General features: G+C 41.1%; 1 protein-coding gene across 1 annotated transcript; it reads left to right on the top strand.

Annotated features, from left to right (window-relative positions):
* Window positions 1-4192: 4192 nt before the first annotated feature.
* Window positions 4193-8470, top strand: LOC122486440 (the record flags this gene model as incomplete). The annotated part of the gene is given in 1 exon segment (XM_043585848.1): window positions 4193-8470. A coding segment is annotated over 1 exon segment (4278 nt), but the record flags the coding sequence as incomplete, so codon positions are not given.
* Window positions 8471-22686: the final 14216 nt, after the last annotated feature.

Below are 22686 nucleotides of genomic sequence, written 5' to 3'. Positions count from 1 at the left end.
GGTTTGATGTTGATCTAGCTATGTTTGTGAGACAAGACAAGCCCAGGATCTCCTTACTATTCCACCATCTTAACTCCTCCTTCTCATAATCTTTTAAATGAGTTTTTCATGCAGTACAATTGTATGAAAAAGTGAAGCGTGTGCCTACATAAGTGTTTGGAAACTCCAGAGTCCTCTTCATTAGAACCACAATGTATCCAGATAATTGACTGATTTTTAACGTTCTCAGGATATTGTACTATCATTAATATTTATCCAAATTGTCCAAAATATGCTTAACAACAGAAAATATTAAATATCTAATACAAAATCTTCTGACAGATTTAAAGGAGTACTAATCACTGGCAAATTACTGGGGAAAACATTATATATAGAAACATATCAATGATAACTTTGAGTTTAAAATTTTCTTGAGGAACCTAAGATCCTTCAAAGTTCACATGGTTTTCCATTACCTGAAAATTACCAGATTTTATTAAACTCCGTATTATTTTGGTAGATAGAGACTTAGGAGAATTCTTATTTTTGTTGTGCATACATCCTGGACAAAGAAATTCAAGGCATAATACTTCATTTAATATTCTCTCACAGATTTAGTGCTATAAAAATGAGAAATTCAAATGAATTATAACCAGCATTCAAGGAATAATAATTGAATGGAAAAGCAGTAATAATTTTGGCTGGACAGATGGCAAATCTAAATACTCTGAGATTAAGAAGAGAATTAAAAAGGATCTTAGAGATCGATAGTCTGTTTTTGTTTTAAACCAGTACACGGATTCCTTCCTTTATATCCTATATACAGTTTCAGTTCCAATATTTCAATTAACAAGGAGTTATCTAACTCCCAACCAGTCAATTTTGCCTTTGGAATATTCTAAATGTTATAAAAGTCTTTTGGGCAAAAATATAAACTACCTATAATTTTCTCCTTATGTTTCTCTCTTTAAATTCTAGTTGGGCTCTATCAGCTGCCAGTAGTAATTCGAGGAATTAACCTGAACTCTGAAATGGAGTGTCATAGAAGTCTACTCTAAGGCCTAAGAGTCCACTACAAAAATAATGGGCTCTGAGGATTGGGGATACAAACATGGTCCATTTCATGACAGGTTAACACAATAAAGATTATAAAAAAAATGTTCAATGGATAAACTCTCTTCTGTGCCTATAATTTTAGTTTTGACTTTGAATCTCATTTGCAAACTCTTCTGAGGAAGTTATTTTCTCCCCTCGCACAGTGTTGTTATAAAGATTTGATAAGAAGATTAAAATACTTAGAAAAATAGGTACTATAAAACCACTGATGTTGTTATTTACTACGTTGTAATGGTGGTGGCAGTGATGGGCTTGCTATTTTTATCAGGATTTTCATAAGAATAGAAAACAGATTAATCAAGATGTGGAATTGGCAGAATAAAAACGCAAGACTGGTGTATCTTAAATCATAATGTACACAGAATTATTTGGGAGCTTCTTTTAATGCAGACTCTCTGTACCCACCCCCATTGATTCCCATTCATTAATATGTAGTCTGCACTGTACTCCCAAATGGAATGGAACGGGCCACATTTGGAGAGTCACACGTTTTTCCCCAAAATAACAGAGTCTAACTCTAACAGAAAACATAAAAATGTTAATGATGAAATAATATTTTGTAAACTTTAGAAATAGAGGAGTAATTTGGGAAACAAAGTCTTCTTGATAAGAATCAATTTCTACATATGGATGCACAATAATGTATAGAAATGTAAGGTTGTCTACCAATTTACAGATTATAAAAATATATAAAGATATCAAATGTCCTTTTAATTATCTTAATATTTGACAGGGACTTGAAAAACCAAGTACACAAGCAATTAGGAGGAACATCCAAATGAGAGGAATGACAACATCACTAAGACTAATGCTGGCTCACTTACTTGGACAATATCACTCTAATCATAGGGCAGATTTTTCTCAAAGACCCTCAAAAAAACAAACACAATCCATGTGCTTCAAAAATCTCACTCTGGCTGAGTCACAAGTAAAGCAGTAGAGTAGTAGTATTGGGAAGAAATTTATATCAAAGGCTGGATATAAGAATAGAAGTTAATGCTACTATTTACCCTCTATGTGACCATGAGCAAGTTGCTTAGCTCTTGGGAACCTCAATTTTCTGTCTTGTAAAAAGGCGATCACAGTATCTGGCCCCTTTTAAGGTATTGTTGCATTAAAAAAATGAAAAAATAAGTGAGAAAGTACTTTCAAAATTTATAAACACTACCACGTGGATGGCATATGGGTATATGCAGAGCCTTACTATATAACCACCATCAAATCCATGGAAGGTCAATATGGCTTCAGGAGAAGTAATGACAGGTTTTGGATACACTTTTAATCTTAAACATTTCTTGAGAAAGGTAGGAATCAGTGAGAAGTATCACTTAACATGCAGGCACAAAACAAATTTTCACCTTCTGACTGGGTTTTTTAGTGACTTCTAAGGTGCATTTAATGAGTACATCACCATAACTGTAAATGACTCTGGGAAGAACAAACACTGGAGTACCTTGACCAGTAAATTCTGAAATGTATCCAAACCATCTGCCATTATTATGAGGTTCTTGTTATTCTTATCCATTCTCACCACGGAATACTAGTAATACTCCATGTATTACTAGTGATGAACAGGGCCTTAAAGTTCTCCTCGGCTTAGTTAAACATTAGACAGGCTTATTCCTGACTCTGGTACCTTTATCTTCCTTTTCTTGAAGCATTTACTTTAAAAACTTTCTAACTGCAAATTCCTTCTCTACAACCTTTGAGATACAAATTTTTTAAAGTGTATTGTGTTCCAATCCAGGACTATCTTTCTCCAGGATCTGGCAATGAAAGGGCGGGCCTACACCAGCCGACTCCATCTTGTTCTGTGTCCTTCACCTAGACCACGCCTCCTCCCTTTGAGTGACCTCCCGCTCACCCATTCAAGCTTCCTGATCAAAACACGCCACTTCCCCAGCCAATCGGCTGCCCCTAGACCCCTATAAAACCTTTGTGCTTTTGAAACTCGCTCTCTTTCCCTGGTATCTCACCGCTGCGTCGGTGCAGGTAGGGGATTGAGCTCGAGCTAGCTCGAATAAAGGCTCTTTGCTTTTGCATCGGACTCGGCTCCCTAGTGGTCTTTGGGGATCACGAATTCTGGGCATAACATTTGGGGGCTCGGCCCAGGATCCCCAAGACCCCCAAGGGACCCCCGACCCGGAGAGCCTGACTGGCCACGGTTAGTGTCTGTTTGTTCTGTCTTTTCTGTGTGAGCTCATTTCTGGAATTCTGGTAGTGCCCGACGCGGTCTAAGTGGACGCACTGGAGGGCCACGGGCCGGGAGTTTCGGAAGACGTTCCGATTCTCCCTTCTGGAGGGACGTGGAATCCCCTCATCTGTTTCGGAGGGACGTGGAATCCCCTCAAAGGTCTGAGACGAGGCGGGTCGCTCCCGCTGGTCGGCGTGAGGCCGTCGTCTTTGGAGGGACGTGGAATCCCCTCATCGGTTTTGGAGGGACGTGGAATCCCCTCAAAGGTCTGAGACGAGGCGGGTCGCTCCCGCTGGTCGGCGTGAGGCCGTCGTCTTTGGAGGGACGTGGAATCCCCTCATCGGTTTTGGAGGGACGTGGAATCCCCTCAAAGGTCTAAGCTAGCTTTCAGTTTTGCTTCCATGGAGTTGGAAGACTTTCTAGGGGCCCTCTGTTTGTCTGTTTTTGTGTTTCTCTGTTTTGCTCTGTGGACTTACTGGACGGACGTTATGGGACAGACTCAGACTACGCCTCTACCCACCCTCTTGGCTTAAGCCCTTCCTAACCCTGCTCCCCCCAGAGCCAAAACCCATTCTTGTTTTGCAGGAGACAGAGAAGAGGAAACGTCTTATCCAGCCTTCAGCACCCCTCTACCCTGTCTTACAGGGGGGTACTGAAGAAGAATTAATTTTTCCTCCCCCGTATAACCCCTCTAGGATGCCGGAAGAACACCATCCTCCCCCTCCGGGGGAGGCAGACGCTGTTCCGAGAGCGGGAGGCGGAAACGCTCCAGGGGGAAGCCCGCCCTTTACCAGACAAAGGGCTCAGAGGGAGCAATCCGCCTCCGCCGCCGACTCCACTATTCTGCCCCTGCGAGCCACCGGACCCCCAGACGCGGAGGGGAATCAGCCCCATCACTATTGGCCTTTCGCCACTAGTGACCTCTACAATTGGAAAGCTCAGAATCCTAAGTTTTCCGAGAAACCGGCAGGGCTTATTGATTTATTAGACTCTGTTCTTTTTACCCATCAGCCCACGTGGGATGATTGCCAGCAGCTTTTGCAGGTCCTGTTCACGACTGAAGAAAGAGAAAGAATCCTCAATGGGGCCCGAAAACTAGTTCCGGGCGCAGACGGGAATCCCACCACCAACCAGGCTCAGATAGATGCCTCCTTCCCCTTAACTCGGCCCCAGTGGGATTTCAACACGGCAGAAGGTAAGGAGAGGCTCCGGGTCTACCGCCAGACTCTAATGGGGGGTCTCCGAATGGCTGCTAGAAAGCCAACCAATTTGGCCAAGGTAGGAAATGTACAACAGGGAAAAGATGAATCTCCGGCTGCCTTTTTAGAAAGGATCATGGAGGCATTCCGTACCTATACCCCCATGGATCCAGAGGCTCCGGAAAGCAAGGCAGCTGTTATCATGGCCTTTGTAAACCAATCAGCCGTAGACATTAGGAGAAAATTACAGAAAATAGATAGACTAGGAGAAAAAAGTCTGCAGGACTTACTGGTGGTAGCTGAAAAGGTATATAATAACCGGGAGCCTCCTGAGGACAAGCAGGCTCGCGCCATGGCGGCTGCCAGCAGTAAGCAGACTCGAGACCTGGCCAGAATACTGCTAGCTACCACTGCTGACTTCCCCGAGGAACGAGACCGCCGTCTCCGGCAACTGGCAGGCGACGCAAGAAAAGGTAAAAGCACCACCAAGGGGGGGAAGCAGAGGCTGCAGAAGGATCAGTGCGCATACTGCAAGGAGATAGGGCATTGGGCCCGAGATTGTCTGAAAAGGGCCGGCGGGAAGGGAAGCAAGACGGATCGAGTAAAAGTCCTAGAGCTGGATGAACTAAGTGATTAGGGGAGTCAGGGTTCGGACCCTCTCCCCGAACCCAGGGTAACTCTTAAAGTGGAGGGGACCCCTATTGACTTCCTTGTCGACACCGGAGCACAACATTCGGTCCTCCGCACCCCACAAGGAAAACTAGCTAGCAAGAAGTCCTGGGTACAAGGGGCAACTGGTATGAGCCAGTATTCATGGACTACCCGAAGAACAGTAGATTTGGGAACGGGCCGGGTATCCCACTCCTTTATGGTAATACCAGAATGCCCCTACCCGCTGTTAGGACGGGACTTACTGACCAAGATTGGAGCTCAGATAACTTTCCGACAAGGGGGGCCTCAGGTCACCGATGGCAAGGGCCACCCCATCCAGGTCCTGACCATGAAACTGGAGGATGAATACCTCCTCCACCAGGAGGCGCTCCCGAGAGAGGATAATATAGACAGATGGCTACAAGAATTCCCCTCGGTTTGGGCAGAGACAGGGGGGATGGGACTAGCCGCTCATAGGACCCCAGTCCTGGTAGAGCTCAAGCCAGGAGAGAGTCCGGTAAGGATCAAACAATACCCCATGTCTCAGGAGGCCCGGAAGGGGATCCAGCCACACATCCGGAGACTACGAAGCCTAGGGGTACTAGTTCCTTGCCAGTCTGCCTGGAACACCCCCTTACTGCCGGTCAAAAAGCCTCACGCAAATGACTACCGACCGGTACAAGACCTCCGGGAAGTAAATAAGAGGGTCGTGGACATACACCCAACTGTTCCCAACCCATATACTCTCTTGAGCTCCTTACCGCCCTCCAGGGTCTGGTATACTGTACTAGATTTAAAGGACGCCTTCAGTCTGCCGTTGGCACCCCAGAGCCAACCCTTGTTCGCCTTTGAGTGGCATGATCCGGAGGAGGGCTACAGTGGACAACTCACCTGGACACGGCTACCTCAGGGATTCAAAAATTCACCCACCATCTTCGACGAGGCACTACACGAGGACCTGGGTGAGTACAGAAGGGAGCAACCTGGCCTCACCCTTCTACAGTATGTAGATGACTTCCTGATTGCTGCTGACACTGCCAAAGACTGTGAGCGAGGGACCCAGGACCTGCTGGCTACCCTGGGGGCCTTAGGATACCGGGCATCCGCGAAGAAGGCTCAGATATGCAGGGAGAGGGTAAGTTACCTGGGATATATCCTGGAGGGTGGACAGCGGCGGTTATCAGAAGCCAGAAAAGAAACTGTCCTAAAGATCCCTACTCTCACCTCCCGAAGAGAAGTGAGGGAATTCCTAGGATCAGCCGGCTACTGCCGCCTCTGGGTTCCAGGTTTTGCTGAGATCGCCAGGCCTCTATATGAAGCTACCAAAGAGGGGAAAACATTTAAATGGGCTGAAAAAGAAGAAACTGCCTTTAATCAGTTAAAAAGGGCCCTCCTAAGTGCCCCAGCCCTGGGCCTACCGGACATTACGAAGCCCTTCCACCTCTTTGTAGACGAGCATAAGGGAATAGCAAAAGGAGTTCTAACTCAAGCCTTAGGCCCCTGGAACTGTCCAGTGGCTTACCTGTCTAAGAAACTAGACCCAGTGGCTGCCGGCTGGCCGCCATGCCTACATATGACTCATTACCAGAGCCTCCTACTCAACCCTCCACGAGTGCGGTTCCACCCCAGTGCAGCCCTCAATCCCGCAACCCTGCTGCCCGACCCTGACCTAGGTGCTCCATTACATGACTGTGCGGGAATCCTGGGACAAGTACATGGATTCCGGACGGACCTGACCAACCGGCCCCTCCCCGATGCTGAGGCTACTTGGTTCACTGATAGCAGCTTTGTGCGAGACGGACACAGGTATGCGGGTGCAGCGGTGGTCACCGAAACCGACACTGTATGGGCGGAGGCTCTACCCTCCGGAACGTCAGCCCAGCGAGCAGAGCTCATAGCCCTCACCAAGGCGCTGATGCTGGGAGCTGGAAAACGGCTCAACATCTACACAGACAGCCGTTATGCATTTGCCACAGCTCATATTCATGGGGCAATTTATCAGGAGAGGGGGTTACTGACGGCAGAAGGACGGACTATAAAAAATAAGCAGGAGATACTTAACCTGCTTACAGCCTTATGGCTTCCTGCCAAGCTAGCCATTATCCACTGCCAAGGGCACCAAAAAGCTGATAACCCAGTAACTAGAGGTAATCGAAAGGCTGACCAGGCAGCCAAGGCAGTAGCCCTTACTCCAGTCCCCACCATGACCATACAACTACCAGACCCGGGAGACCCAGTTTTACCAGACCAGCCCAAGTACTCCCAGGAGGAATTACAGCGGATCAAGAAACTCCCCATGGCCCAGGAGATAAAGGGATGGTGGTATACACCTAACAAGGAGCTCGTGTTGCCAGACCAGCTCGGAGTCTCAATATTAGAGCACATGCATCGGTCTACTCACATGGGGGCCCGAAAATTAAAAGACTTAATCCGACATGCCAGAATTAAGATTCACCAACAGGACACCAAAATAGAGCAAGTTGTATCTGCCTGCAAGACCTGCCAACTCACCAACGCGAGGGCCACATCAAATAAAAAAGGAACCAGGCTCAGAGGCACCAGACCGGGAGCCCAATGGGAAGTCGACTTCACTGAAGTCAAACCAGGAAAGTATGGTTTTAAATATCTTTTAGTATTTACAGACACCTTCTCTGGCTGGGTGGAGGCATACCCAACCAAGCATGAAACGGCTCAGACGGTGGCTAAGAAGCTACTAGAAGACATCTTACCCAGGTATGGTTTTCCTGCCCTGGTAGGATCAGACAATGGACCAGCTTTTATCTCGCAGGTAACACAGGCAGTAGCCAAGGCGGTGGGGGCAAACTGGAAATTACATTGTGCTTATAGGCCCCAGAGCTCAGGACAGGTAGAAAGAATGAATAGAACCCTAAAAGAGACCCTTACCAAATTAACCATGGAGACTGGCGGGGACTGGGTAACTCTCCTACCGTACGCCCTTTATCGGGTTAGAAACACTCCTTACACTCTGGGTTTTACTCCCTACGAGATCATGTTTGGCAGGCCACCCCCTGTTATTCCCAGCCTTCGAGCTGAACTTATTGCTGAGTTTAAAGATCAAGAACTTTTTCTTTCCTTGAGCGGGCTCCAGAGGGCGCACGAGGACATTTGGCCGCGTCTCCGTGCCATCTACGAGGCTGGCCCGATCCCGACACCTCATCAGTACAGGCCGGGAGACTGGGTCTACGTCAAGAGGCACCACCGAGAGACTCTCGAGCTGCGCTGGAAGGGACCCTACATCGTGGTGTTGACAACCCCCACCGCTCTCAAGGTAGACGGCATCGCGACCTGGGTCCATCACACCCACACCCAGCCAGCGGACCCCTCCTTGATCCGGAAGGACTTCGTCACGCGATGGGCCATCAGTCGGGACCAACATAACCCGCTCAAGCTCAAGCTACAGCACATTCGACCCACCTAATATTGGTAACTCTGTTAACTCTGCATGTCATTGCTCATATGCCCCCCAAAACATCACCTGGCAGATCATAGACACCAGCTCAGAGACAATACTTAATCAGACCTCCCAGAGCCACCCCAGGGACACTTGCTTCCCAGAACTTTGCGTAAACCTCCAAACTCTGTTCCCCTTGTCACCATAAATGCAGCCGGCCCCATGATTGGGTCTGTAAGCTACATGACAAGGGGGGAATGAAAGGGCGGGCCTACACCAGCCGACTCCATCTTGTTCTGTGTCCTTCACCTAGACCACGCCTCCTCCCTTTGAGTGACCTCCCGCTCACCCATTCAAGCTTCCTGATCAAAACACGCCACTTCCCCAGCCAATCGGCTGCCCCTAGACCCCTATAAAACCTTTGTGCTTTTGAAACTCGCTCTCTTTCCCTGGTATCTCACCGCTGCGTCGGTGCAGGTAGGGGATTGAGCTCGAGCTAGCTCGAATAAAGGCTCTTTGCTTTTGCATCGGACTCGGCTCCCTAGTGGTCTTTGGGGATCACGAATTCTGGGCATAACAGCAGCTAATCCTTCCAGGTGTAAACATCAAAGAAGCTAGTGCCCCCATCTCCCAATCCCTGTGGGAGGACAGGAGCCTAACTTCAGCCCTCTTCCAAGTTAAAACTACCGCCTATCACAAAGATAAGAGAAAATTTAATTTTCTTTTGGATAAAGCAAATCAGCAAATACACATGGCCTGTGTTCTCTCTCACACCATACTTACAAACTTCCTCACCCTTCGTTTCATAAATAAAATAAATTTAATAATAATAATATTAAATTATTATTAAAACATCATAATAAATCTTAAATAAAATCTTCCCTGCCTGTTTAACTTCATCCAGTGCAATTTTTGATTCAACATTGATGAGACTTCTTAGGACAGAAAAAAAAAAAGTTTCAATTTGCAATCATGGAAATAGCAGACTAGAAGGAACGGTAACACGTGAAAAAGATACAAGGTAAACAAACTATCCTTCCTGAAAAGGTTGCTACCAGTCCTATGAATTAACACGAAGCTTGGAATCATACACGTCTAAATATAATTGGTCTTGGGCAAGAAAAATTTTTGTACAAAATTATAACACTGTCTAAAGGAATCTGGACTGTTTTCCAGATTGCCAAAACTCAACACACGGCTGATAGCTGCTGCTTTGGCAAACGTGAAAGAATGCTAAAGAAAATGTTGCCTTCTGGTAAAAGAGAGAAAGGTGGTGGTCTTCAGTCTTTATTCTTTTTTATGAGACTTTACACACATGGTTAAACCAAAATGAACATACCCAGATAGAAAAAAGCCTACATTTTTATTTTAATAGATATAAATATGAAGGAATTCATTAGGTTACTATACTCTTACCATTCTTCCATTATGATTTTTAACAAATTATATTTCCATGTCATATGTTAATGAAAACATGATCTGGTCTGTGTGAGCACAGAATGTGAGCATATGTACTGGTCTGTGTGAGCACAGAATACAACTGTAACTATTCATATAGCATGTTGCCTTTCCATTACTATAACTGTGTATGAATATATTCATGTATTACATGACTGATGAGTTTTAACTAAGCCTAAATGTAAATCTCAAGTTATTTGAAAATTATGTTGTAAAACCTCTATCCTTTTTTTTTTTAATTAGTGCCACATCGTTCAACCTCATTACTAAGTAATGGCAGTTTGTCCACTTCAAAGTCATTTAACTTGGCCTCCTTCTGTCATGTTTAACTGGTAGGGAGAGTCATGTTTCACAGTTAAAGACTGCGTGTGATTAATATCCATAATTATAAGATATGACTGAATTAAAATCAATAACCCTTTTATTTGCAGTAGATATCTCGTAAGCCTTAATTGCTGATTTAGTAGTTAATTGAGAAAATCCTTGTTAATGATCTGATGTAGCTCTGAGGGAATGTTGAATGAGTGAGAAATTGTTCTTTGGTAGAAACAATTTTCCCAACTGTGTATGGCTGATCCTGGAGAAATGTGAACGGAATGGGCAATGGAATCAGCAGTTCAATTTCTCTCAGCCACACAGTTACCCATGACAAACAGGCTGAAAATAATTTGGAATTATTCTTCTTAGTGAGAATCCTGATCAAGGGCACTGGTAACATACAAAAAACCCCAAAAAACTCAGAATAATATTCCCTAGAACTTATTTTTTAGGCATGCATGGAACGCATTCTATTAAAAGAACACCTCTTCGTTCATATTTTCTACCTTCATCCGTCTTTTGCTTGTCTATGTCTTCTGTCTGTATCCCTCGATGCTTACTTTGCTGCTGAGATAATTGCTCCTGGAAAAGAGATTGTTAATGGTTCTGGCGGCATAAATTCTTCAGCATTTAACATCTCATCTCATCTGCGTTAGCCTCCTTCTGCTAATTTAAAAATCATTGCCCTTCACAGCCTTTACAGAAGGATCTCTCATTTTAAATATGTGTTATTTAGAAAAGAAGTACAGTCAATTCCATGAGACAATCCCTGTTTATAGAGGAAGGAGGAAAGAAAACATTCAGTGAAGCCCAAAGGGTGCTGTGTACTGTCCTAGGTATTTCAAATACATTATTTATTCTAATTCTGACAGCCACCATGAGAAGTGCTTATTTACACATTATAGATTAAAAAATAAGAAACTAAGGCTCGCAGATGTTGGGTAATTTGCCCAGAGACCAATAGCTAGTGAGTAATGAAAACAAGGATTTGAAACACAACTTCAAATCTATGCTTTCTTCTTCTATTTTTTCCCCAGCAAAAGGATGCATGTATAAAATAATCTGAATTTGGAATAAAAACATCAGTGTTGAAAAACATGTTTTGAATAAGTACGCTTGCATGCAAATTGTAATGTGTTCAAGTCAAAACTCTTGATATGTGTCGTATAATGTACACCAATGTTTCCCAAACTGTGTAACTGTGCCCTGGGATGTCACAGCAAATTCACCAGGAAGTATGGAGTATCTTAAATTTTTAAGAGAAAATACAGTGATACTTGACATTTGTCAGATTGCTGCAAACTAATAGCTTGAGGTAGTTCAGTTTTGGGAGTAGATTGTGCTAAAATCCTTTCAATGGCATCTCTTTGCATAGCTGGATTTTCAGTGATTGCTGTGAAAAGAACCAAATTCTAAGCAATAAACAATTGTGGAAGAGTTTAAAAATTAGGGTCCTGGTGGCATCTACTGTGGTTCTGATCTCTTAGACATGTGCCATACTCAAATAGATACATATATCCCATTAGTAATTGTACTTATCTAAAAATTAAATGAAATTTTTTTTATAATCTACATGTATTATTTTCCTCAAATATCAAATAAGTGGTTAGGACCTAAGAATTTACTAAGTTATTTGGACTTCACTGCTTAATAAATGAAACTTTGAAGTATTTCTTTTGGTCTTAGGACATAGTTACAATATGAGTGAGGACTAAGCACCCCATGAAAAAAGAAAACTTGGGAATCTCAGGAAACATTCAACATCTTCTTCTTCTATAATAAAGAGGTCTTGCGATCTGTACATATAAACTAATCATGTGGGTAAGCCAGAAATAAATGAAGATTTTTCTGCTCATGCTTCAATTTGTTGTATTTTAGAGCTAAAGTCAAGGTAATCTCACAGAAGACTGTATTTCAAAGGAATATGTAATTCAAAACATGTCTTAAGGTGAGCATGTGGCCACGCCCTCTGAGGCTTTGAAATTGGCAAATTTACCTTGTGAACTGGGTATTGCCATAGGTGCTGTATAGTGTAAAGGACAGAGGACTTGAATCCCAATTCCAATTCTGTCATTTTTTACAAAACTTGTCAAAAAATTAGTCATGCCGTCCTTACCTGAGAATTAATAGAATTCAATGAGAAGCCCTACTTCCTGTATTTCTATTGTGAGAATTAAAATTAATATGAGCCAAAGTCGGTTCCAGGCAAAAACTAGATGCTTAATAAACATTACTGCCTTCCTCCTGAGTTCACCCTCCCGCTTCATAGAGGATCAATAATTAATACTTATACCTCATACCAAAGGATTGCCAACATTTCCTTCTATTTTATTCTACCCTGAATATGTTCTACAGATTAGAAAAACTAGTCTCAGAGACTCTCTCCAAGGCCTTATTCATTATTCAGGCAAGGTTTATATTGATTCTCTTTAGGTCATTTCTACCATCTTCCAAGTGACACCCCATTCGTAGTCTATTTAATTATCTGTTTTTTCTACAAATATTAGACCAATATCCCCCAAACACATATCCAAATATATCACCTACTTCTACTCAAAAGTCTTTAGTAGCTCCTACAGATTGCCTACAGAATTATGTCCAGATTACTGAGTACAACAACATGGCCCTCCATTAGAAATCTCCCTATTTTAGGGGCACTTGGGTAGTTCAGTCAGTTGAGTGTCCAACTTCAGCTCAGGTCATGATCTCATAGTTCGTGAGTTTGAGCCCCGCATCTGGCTCTATGCCAACAGCTCAGAGCCTGGAGCCTGCTTCAGATTCTGTGTCTCCCTCTCTTTGCCCCTTCCCCAATCATGCTCTCTCAAAAATGAATAAACATTAGCCTGGGTGGCGCAGTCGGTTAAGCGTCCGACTTCAGCCAGGTCACGATCTCGCGGTCCGTGAGTTCGAGCCCCGCGTCAGGCTCTGGGCTGATGGCTCAGAGCCTGGAGCCTGTTTCTGATTCTGTGTCTCCCTCTCTCTCTGCCCCTCCCCCGTTCATGCTCTGTCTCTCTCTGTCCCAAAAATAAAAATGAATAAACATTAAAAAAAAATTAGAAATCTCCCTATTTTAAAGCAACTTAGTCCAAGGGTTGAGAGCAGACTCAGTTTTGTGAATCAGAACTTTGTGAATATAGCCAAGTTATTATCCTTTCCATGCCTCAAATTGCTCATCTAAAAATGGAAAAAATAATAGAACCTACCTGATATGATAGTAAATGAATAAAGATAAGTACTTAGAATAGTACTTGGCACAGAATAAATTCTGTTTAAGTGTTACATTATTCATTCTACTATTCACACACTCCTAATTTCAACAAACAGAACTGCAGGATATTCCCCGAACAAAGCCTACATTTTTGGATGTCTATGATTTTTCTTTCGTTTTCCTAGTATTTAAATTCCCTTTCTAAGCATATCGCCAGCCCACATCTTTGCAAATTATATCAGCTCATCAAAGCCTCTGAAGTTTCCCCATATATCTTTCTTTTGCTTCTTATGGAAATTAATTTCTACCACTCATTTTACTGTTCACTTTCCACCCTGTATTGTCATCTCTTTTCTTCACAGCTCTATTCACAATTTATAAGTAAATACTTCCTTGTTGGCTAATTATAATTATATTCTTGCTATATTATTAAAGTTCCAGACATTTACACGTGTGTTTTGTTCCCCTTGCACACACAGCTCTCATACAGCAATACCGAAGTAGCCCTGTGAGCGCTGGCCAATGAAATGTAAACAGAAGAAAGTGTGAAACTTCTACAACATGCCCTTTCTGCTGGCTGAAATGAGGATGCAGTGTTAGAACTAGAGCAATCATCTCTTTCCATGCGGTTATTTTGGGAACTGAGGTCTTTGCAGAGCAAAAGAGAAGTCATGTGGTTTTCAGATTGTGTGGACTATCACATCGTCTTTCAACTGACTACTTCCAGACTCTAAGAAAGAAAGAAATTTCTTATTCTTATTAAAACCAAGGTTGTGTGGGATATTCTGCTACTTGTAACCAAACCTAATCCAATTAATGCACATCTCTAAGCAATCAGATGGTTTTGGTCTTTTTTTCTTTTATTTAGAAAAACGTTGTAAATCTAATATCAACAGAGATACAAAGTCCCCTAAACTCTTACTTATGATGCAGTTATTGTACGACGTCCAAAAATATAATACAGTTAACCATCAAACAATGTCCAGATTCAAGGTGACAATCCCTCAGGCAGTTGAAAATCTGCATGTAACTTTTCAACTCCCCCAAAACTAAACTGCTAATAACCTGCTGTTGATTGGAAGCCTTATCAATAACACAGTTGATTAACATAAATTTTCTGTGTTCTATGTATTTTATACTTTGTCCTTACAATAAAATAAGCTAGATAAGATAAAATACTAAGAAAATACCAAGGAAGAAAACATACACTTACAGTATCATACTGTATTTAATCAAGAAAATCCACAGATAAGTGGACCCACACAGTTCTAATACGTGTTACTCAGGGTCAACTGTAACTTGAGACTTCATTTGTTTAAACTTGGAATGTATTACCAACGGCTTAAATTAAAATGAGAATACTTTATATTTTATTTGGTATACATTAAAAGTATTTTGCTACTTCAGTTGCATCTAACAATTTTATTCAGAGGAAATACTGACTCCTAGTGATCTAAGCTAGACCAATCTTATTCTTTTCCCCAGGAACTAGAAGGTTGAGCAAAGTGCACAAAGTTGGAAAGTGGTAGCTGAGTCATGTCAGAACAGCACTGTAGCAAAGGGCCCCAAGTTCCTGCTTCTGTGACCCCAGGATGCTCACATTCCTGTTGGTGGCAGAAATTTTTGGTTGCCTTTCTAGAATTCACTTTCCCTTCCCCAGTCCTAACAGTACTTTATTGCCCCATTCATGTAGGTGAAATGGCATTATCTGATCTCTAATTCAAGATGTGTCCTCATTTTCTGAAGCCAACAGCATAATTCATCCCCATGTCATAGTTTCAGAATTAGGGGTAGTTATGTAACCTAGACCCCAGGCTAGGTGCATGGGAGCTGACTCATAGCAGCTCCTCAAGGCCAACAGTAGTCAGTTACTACATAAAACTGTCATTAAAAATTAAATTATGAACTCGTACTTAAATTATATGAATACTCAAAATATATCAATTCCTATTCATTGTATATTATTTTATTATACTTTCTTAGAATTTATCTTCTTCAGATTGGTAGAAATTCTACATACTACATATGCTACTAAGTATGCTACTTAGCATACTAAGTATGCTACTACATACCGTTTCCCAACTCTGCAGTCAGTGACATCACATTGGTAGCCAAGTAATATATGTTGTTTCAGTACTTGAAAACTACTGTCCCAATGAACAGGCAGTTCATTCACATAATCAATGAATGAATTAGTGAGGTTTCCCAACAGCTAGGATGTTTGCAAATCATTGTTGGATTGCAACCATAGGTTGGCTAGAGATACAAGAGTTGGCAAGTTAATAAAAGTATTCTGTGAGTTTTAATTAGTTATAGGGAATTTACATTGAAGAGTATTGTGTATTTTTTATTTGTGAATTGTGTGCTAAACACCCTTTTCATGAGTAAAATTTATAATGATCTTACGTACATAGATACATGGTTGTATTTTTTTTCAGAGAGCTGATTTTAATCATTTAGCAGCAAGCCAATGCCTAAGCTAAGTAGTTAGTGTATGACTTTCCATGAATGAACAAGGGCTAAAATTAGTCCAGTCAGAGTGGAATCTTGGGATTTTGATTCAATGATTGAAACAGACATTTCTCCCCCACACCTCCCTCTCTCTCTCTCTCTCTCTCTCTCTCTCTCACACACACACACACACACACACACACACACACGCACACACTTGCTCTTGATATAAACCAGGAAGAATATACCCTAAGTAGCCTGTGGCTGCAGTCCTATGGTACAACAGAGTCGATGTCAGAGGGGTACAAAGGAAGGAAGGAGAGAGAGAAAGAAGCTAATTTCTTGGTGAAACTTTTGAGGTGCTGGATCAAACCAACACTATCGCAGGCACATGAGCCAATTAATTTCCTCTTTGTTTAAGGAAGTTTAAGTGGGATTTTCTGTCCTTCCTTAGATCTAACTATCTAGCTATTTAACTTTGTAAACTATCTCACTTCCCTTTCAAGAGACATCTTTCTTTTTTTTCCTCAAATTTTTTAAACAAAGTTTGTGACTCAGTCTTCTAAAAGATTAGTCATGAGATTTGGAAAGGGAAAGAATTATGATATATTGTTCCTATGAAAGGTACAATTTATTGTGAAATACACAAAAGATTCATTCTCAAGAGAATGTACTGGGAGGCACAAAAGTAAAAGATTTGGAATGAGTGCTGCTTTTCAAGAATCTCCAGATTGTTGTGGACAATATACTTAGTTTGGTAGAGATGATATTCTCCTACTCAGATCCTAGACCCAACAGGTCTTAGGAAGCCACTGGAAGGCTTACTTACCAGCCTTTTATACCATCAACTTTATGTTCCTGAAATTATAATATAACAATATTTTATGATTGTGAAGTCACTTAGCAAGCCAGGTCACCTGTATCTAATACCCACAATTCATGTACAATTTTGTATTATGCCATTGTCTGCAGATTATAAAGTAATTAAAATGTATATTATTGTGTTTACCCAATATGCAACATAGCTACATCACGATGACCAGTCTGGGAATGTAGCATCAAAAGGCCTAACCAGGTACCATCACAATTGTGTCTATTGCTTTCATTCACAAATACCTTAACAGACAGGGAATTAGATACTGGGAGTAGGGCAAAGGCAGCAGATCCTCAGATAAATTTATGTTTGAAATTTGTGATGTAGTTAACATGGAACACTGGGATATTCTCCCCCTTTCCACTTTCAACTTTCCATGGGAAAGTTCCAGCCCATGATAGTACAGAGCAGTCAATTAGCCAATCAAGTTACTGATTTTGGTTATTAGATAAGCAACAAAGGACAAAAAATTCTAGGGCTACAATATTATCTTTAGTATATCTAATGGTATAGAGTGATTTAAAATGAGAGAACCCTAAAAACTAACCTTGAAAATCCTACCTCAAGGCTGGGATTGATACTCCATTCCTGTGGGTTACCATGCTAAAAAAAAATCTTCTATTTCTTATAACCATAAAGCTGAAGCTACGAAATATCAAATACAGAAACTGATTCTCCGGGATGTTTAACTAAAATACCAGTTAAATTCACGACCTCACTAATTCTTTTAAATGAAAGATATGATATTGATAGGAAATTAAGGGCATCATTGAAATAAGGGTATCCCAGGAGGATTCAAAGGATTTGGAAACTCTCAATTCTTCAAAATGCTCTGTAATGTTCCCACTGTGTCTTTCTTGCCATACAGATCTAATAATTTACCCAATTCAAACATTTATAGCCTCTCTACTGTTCCAATTGGTGAAATGCAAAATCAGAATAGAGAATATAAGTATTATACCCAAAATAAGTTTTGTATATTTAAAAGTTTATATTATAAAAAATGGTTTTTTGTACAGGAGTATTTTGGGAACACTCAATCATGAAGAGTAGAGTATGATTTTCGATCAGGCTTAAGTCTTTGTTACAGGTGAACATACAACAATTTGGAATTCAACAGTTTGCAGGTAGCTAATTGTGATTCTAAGAATTTGTTGGTTTAGTCAAAGCAAAACTAGATCAACAGATGGCTTATGCTAGGTAATATTTAAAGTCCCTGCTCGCACTCTCAACAATAGCCAAATTATGGAAAGAGCCTAAAGGTCTATCAACTGATGAATGGATAAAGAAATTGTGGTTTATATACACAATGGAGTACTACATGGCAATGAGAAAGAATGAAATATGGCCCTTTGTAGCAATGTGGTTGGAAATGGAGAGTGTGATGCTAAGTGAAATAAGCCATACAGAGAAAGACAGATACCATATGTTTTCACTCCTATGTGGATCCTGAGAAACTTAACAGAAACCCATGGGGGAGGAGAAGGAAAAAAAAAAAAGAGGTTAGAGTGGAAGACAGCCAAAGCATAAGAGACTCTTAAAAACTGAGAACAGGGGCGCCTGGGTGGCTCAGTCGGTTAAGCGGCCGACTTCGGCTCAGGTCGTGATCTCGCGGTCCGTGAGTTCGAGCCCCGCGTCGACAGCTCAGAGCCTGGAGCCTGTTTCAGATTCTGTGTCTCCCTCTCTCTGACCCTCCCCCATTCATGCTCTGTCTCTCTCTGCCTCAAAAATAAAAAACAAAAAACAAAAACTGAGAACAAACTGAGGGTTGATGGGGTGGGAGGGAGGGGAAGGTGGGTGATGGGTATTGAGGAGGGCACCTTTTGGGATGAGCACTGGGTGTTGTATGGAAACCAATTTGACAATAAATTTCATGTATTGAAAATAAATAAATAAATAAATAAATAAATAAATAAATAAATAAATAAAAAGTTCCTGCTCTGATACAAAAGAAGGAATTCAAAGACTACAGGAGAAAGTAATGTTAGATAGGATCCATCCCGTACATATCCCCTCCCTATTTTCATTGCCAGGGTCCAGACAACTCTTAACTCTTTTTTTCAATTAGGAAAAGGCTAATGATGGAAGTCCTAGTTTCTCTGAAAAAAAATGCTCTACTTGGCTCTTAATTCTAGTAAACAGAGATAGAATAAAAATGTGATCCCTGATCTCACTAGGATTAGCAATAAGCCAAACCCAGCAGGGCCAAGACTGTGTTATTAACCTCCAGAAAGGAAATGTCACCTGCTAGAAGATCACACCGTTCCTATGGCCTCCATCTTCCAGATGTTTCCGCTCAAATTAAATCCCAATGACAGTAAATTTGATTACTCAAATGTGGTCCTGGTGTCTGCCTGAGAATTAATCAGTCATGGCTAGAAATAGGGCTTGATTACATTCACTAGAGCATCACTTTGAACATGATGGGTCACTCTCCTTTGGTCTATTATGTTTTTACTTGGTCCTCAACCCATGTACACAAACACATACACACACACACACACACACACACACACACACACCTTTGTTCCCTTAATCCAAAATGTCACCACCTAATAAGATCTAAACTGTCCCCTGCACATGTACTTCCTCCCCACCAGTGTACAATGTCCAGCTATACCCTGAAACCCAACTAGTGTTCTTTGCCCTATAGAAATAATCCAAAACTTCCACTTTTCCTTCCCAACATAATAACTCATGTTAAAAATTAAAGGGAGGGCTGCCTGGGTGGCTCAGCTGGCTAAGCATTAGACTTTGGTTCAAGTCATGATCTCACGGTTCATAGGTTTCAGCCCCGCATCAGGCTTTGCAGACACTTGAACCTGGAGCTCACTTCGGATTCTGGGTCTCCCCCTCTCCCTGCCCCTCCCCTACTCATGCTCTGTCTCTCTCTCTCTCTCTCTCTCTCTCTCTCTCTCTCTCTCTCAAAAAGAAATAAACATTAAAAAAAAACTAAAAAATAAATTAAAGGGAGACAGTATAAGGATTTGTTATTTGCCTTGTGCTGGTAAATTGTTAACAACTTTCGGGGGGGGGATAGGTCTTGATTTATAGTGTTTGCTGATTTCGATAAACACTTCCACTATGGCCAACTTTGAGTTACCAAAGTAAAGTCACTGAACTGCAGAGGGAAAGAGATGTGTACCATTAGCTCTGTAAGTAAATACAAAATGGCTCCAGCACGCCTATACAATTTTACAATCAGGAATTGGAGAGATTCTGGAGTTTGAGACCCTATTGATTCTTGCCGCAGGATTATTTAGGTCATTTGCATTTGTCTTCTGACCCTCAAAATCTCCCTTATTGATAAAATTCACTGATGTTCTGTAACATAAGGAATTAATCAAGTATTGAGCCAGGATCCAATTGTCTCCCCCAAACTTTTTTATATCTCTTTTTTTTATATTTACTAAATTAACTCATCCCATTTGAAGAAAGACTGGATCAATTTTCATAGTATATACATTTAGTGTTACAATAGCATCATTTTCTTAAGCTTCCTCTTTTTCAAGATGGGGAATGGCTCAGTTCAGAAAAATAAATAATATATGAGTATCTGGTTGAGTCTCAGATCTCTTTGTCAGATTGTGATTTTTTCCATTAAGTTATTTCTATATATATAAATTCAAGTTGGTTAACATACAGTGTAGCCTTGGCTTACAGAGTAGGATCCAGTGATTAATCTCTTACATACAACACCCAGTGCTCATCCCAACAAGTGCCTTCCTCAATGCCCATCACCTGTCTCTCCCACCCACTTCCCCTCCATCAACCTGTTTGTTTTCTGTATTTAAGAGTTTCTTATAGTTTTCTCTCTATTTGTACTTTTTTCCCTTCCCTTCCTCTTTGGTCAGTTATTATAGTTTTCATATTCCACATATGAATGAAATCATATATCTGTATTTCTCTGCCTGACTTATTTCACTTAGCATAATACCCTCTAGCTCCATCCACATTGTTGCAAAAGGCAAGATTTCATTCTTTTTCATCACTGTGTAATATTCCATTGTGTGTGTGTGTGTGTGTGTGTGTGTATGCACGTGTGTGTAACATCTTCTTTATTCATTCTTCAATCAATGGACATTTGGGCTCTTTCCATAATTTGGCTCTTGTTAGTAGTGCTGCTGTAAACATTGGGGTGCATGTGCCCATTTGAATCAGCATTTATGTATTCTTCAGATAAATATCTAGTAGTGCAACTGGTGGATTATAGGGTAGTTCTATTTTTAACTTTTGAGGACTCTCCATACTGTTTTTCAGAGTGGCTGCACCAGTTTGCATTCCCACTAACAGTGCAAAAGAGTTCCCCTATCTCCGCATCCTTGCCAACATCTATTGTTCCCCGAGTCATTCATTTTAGCCATTCTGACAGGTGTGAGGTGATACCTCATCAAGGTTTTGATTTGTATTTCTCTGATGATGAGTGATCTTGAGTATCTTTTCATGTGTCTGTTAGCCAGCTGGATGTCCTCTTTTGAAAATTGTCTATTCATGTCTTCTGCCCATTTCCTCACTGTGTTTTTTTTTTGGCTGTCGAGTTTGATAAATTCTTTATAGATTTTGGATACTAGCCCTTTATCCAGTAGGTCATTTGCAAATATATTCTCCCATTCTGTCAGTTGCCTTTAAGTTTTGTTGATTGCTTCCTTTGCTGTACAGAAGCTTTTCATCTTGATGAGGTCCCAATAATTCATTTCTGCTTTTACTTCCCCTGCCCCCAGAGACATGTCAAGTAAGAAGTTGCTACAGCTGAGGTCAAAGAGGTTACTCACTATTTACTCCTGTAGGATTTGGGTGGTTTCCTGTCTCAAATTTAATCTCTGATCCATTTCAAATATATTTTTGTGTATGGTGTAAGAAACTGGTCCAGTTTCATTCTTTTGCATGTTGCTGTCCTGTATTTCCAGCAGCATTTGTTGAAGAGACTGTCTTTTTTCCAAATTGGATACTGTTTCCTGCTCTGTTGATGATTAGTTGTCCATACATTTGTGGGTCCATTTCTCGGTTCTCTATTCTATTCCATTGGTCTGTGTGTCTGTTTTTGTGCCAATACCATACTGTCTTGACGATTATAGCTTTGTAATACAACTTGAATTCTGGAATTGTGAGGCCTCTAGCTTTGGTTTTCTTATTCAACATTACTTTGGCTACTCAGGGTCTTCTGTGGTTCCATACAAATTTAAGGATTGTTTGTTCTATCTCTGTGAAGAATGCACATGTTATTTTCATAGGGATTGCATTAAATGTGTAGATTGCTTTGAGTAGTATCAACATTTTAACAATATTTGTTCTTCCAATCCATGAGCATGGAATGTTTTCCATTTCTTTGTGTCTTATTCAATTTCTTTCATAAGCTTTCTATAGTTTTCAGCACACAAATATTTTACCTCTTTGGTTAGGTTTATTCCTAGGTAGCTTCTTGTCTTGGGTACAACTGCAAATGGGATCGATTCATGGATATCTCTTTCTGCTGCTTCATTTTTGGTTTATAGAAATGCAACCAATTTCTATTCAATGATCTTATATCCTGCGACTTTGCTGAATTCATGTAGTTTTTAACAGTTTTTTTTTCTGAAAATCCAGTGGAGCTTCATTAATTCAATCAAGTAGAAATAGTCAATTTTATTTCCTTATAACACATGATAAACTGACTGCAGCAGACATCCCTTACCAGACCATGTGCTACTCTAGGAGTATTGCGCTGACTTTACTCCCCATCCCCATTATGTAACTATATACCTGTCTGCTTCAATTTATGATAAATATAATATAAGCTCCCTAAAGGGAGAAGTGTTGTATGTTTTGTTCCAAGGATAGTTTCTGGCA

Source organism: Prionailurus bengalensis, chromosome A2 (assembly GCF_016509475.1).
Source record: "Prionailurus bengalensis isolate Pbe53 chromosome A2, Fcat_Pben_1.1_paternal_pri, whole genome shotgun sequence".
Taxonomy (NCBI): domain Eukaryota; kingdom Metazoa; phylum Chordata; class Mammalia; order Carnivora; family Felidae; genus Prionailurus; species Prionailurus bengalensis.
Note: the sequence above shows the minus strand (reverse complement) of the source record. Positions and strands in the feature narration are given on the sequence as shown.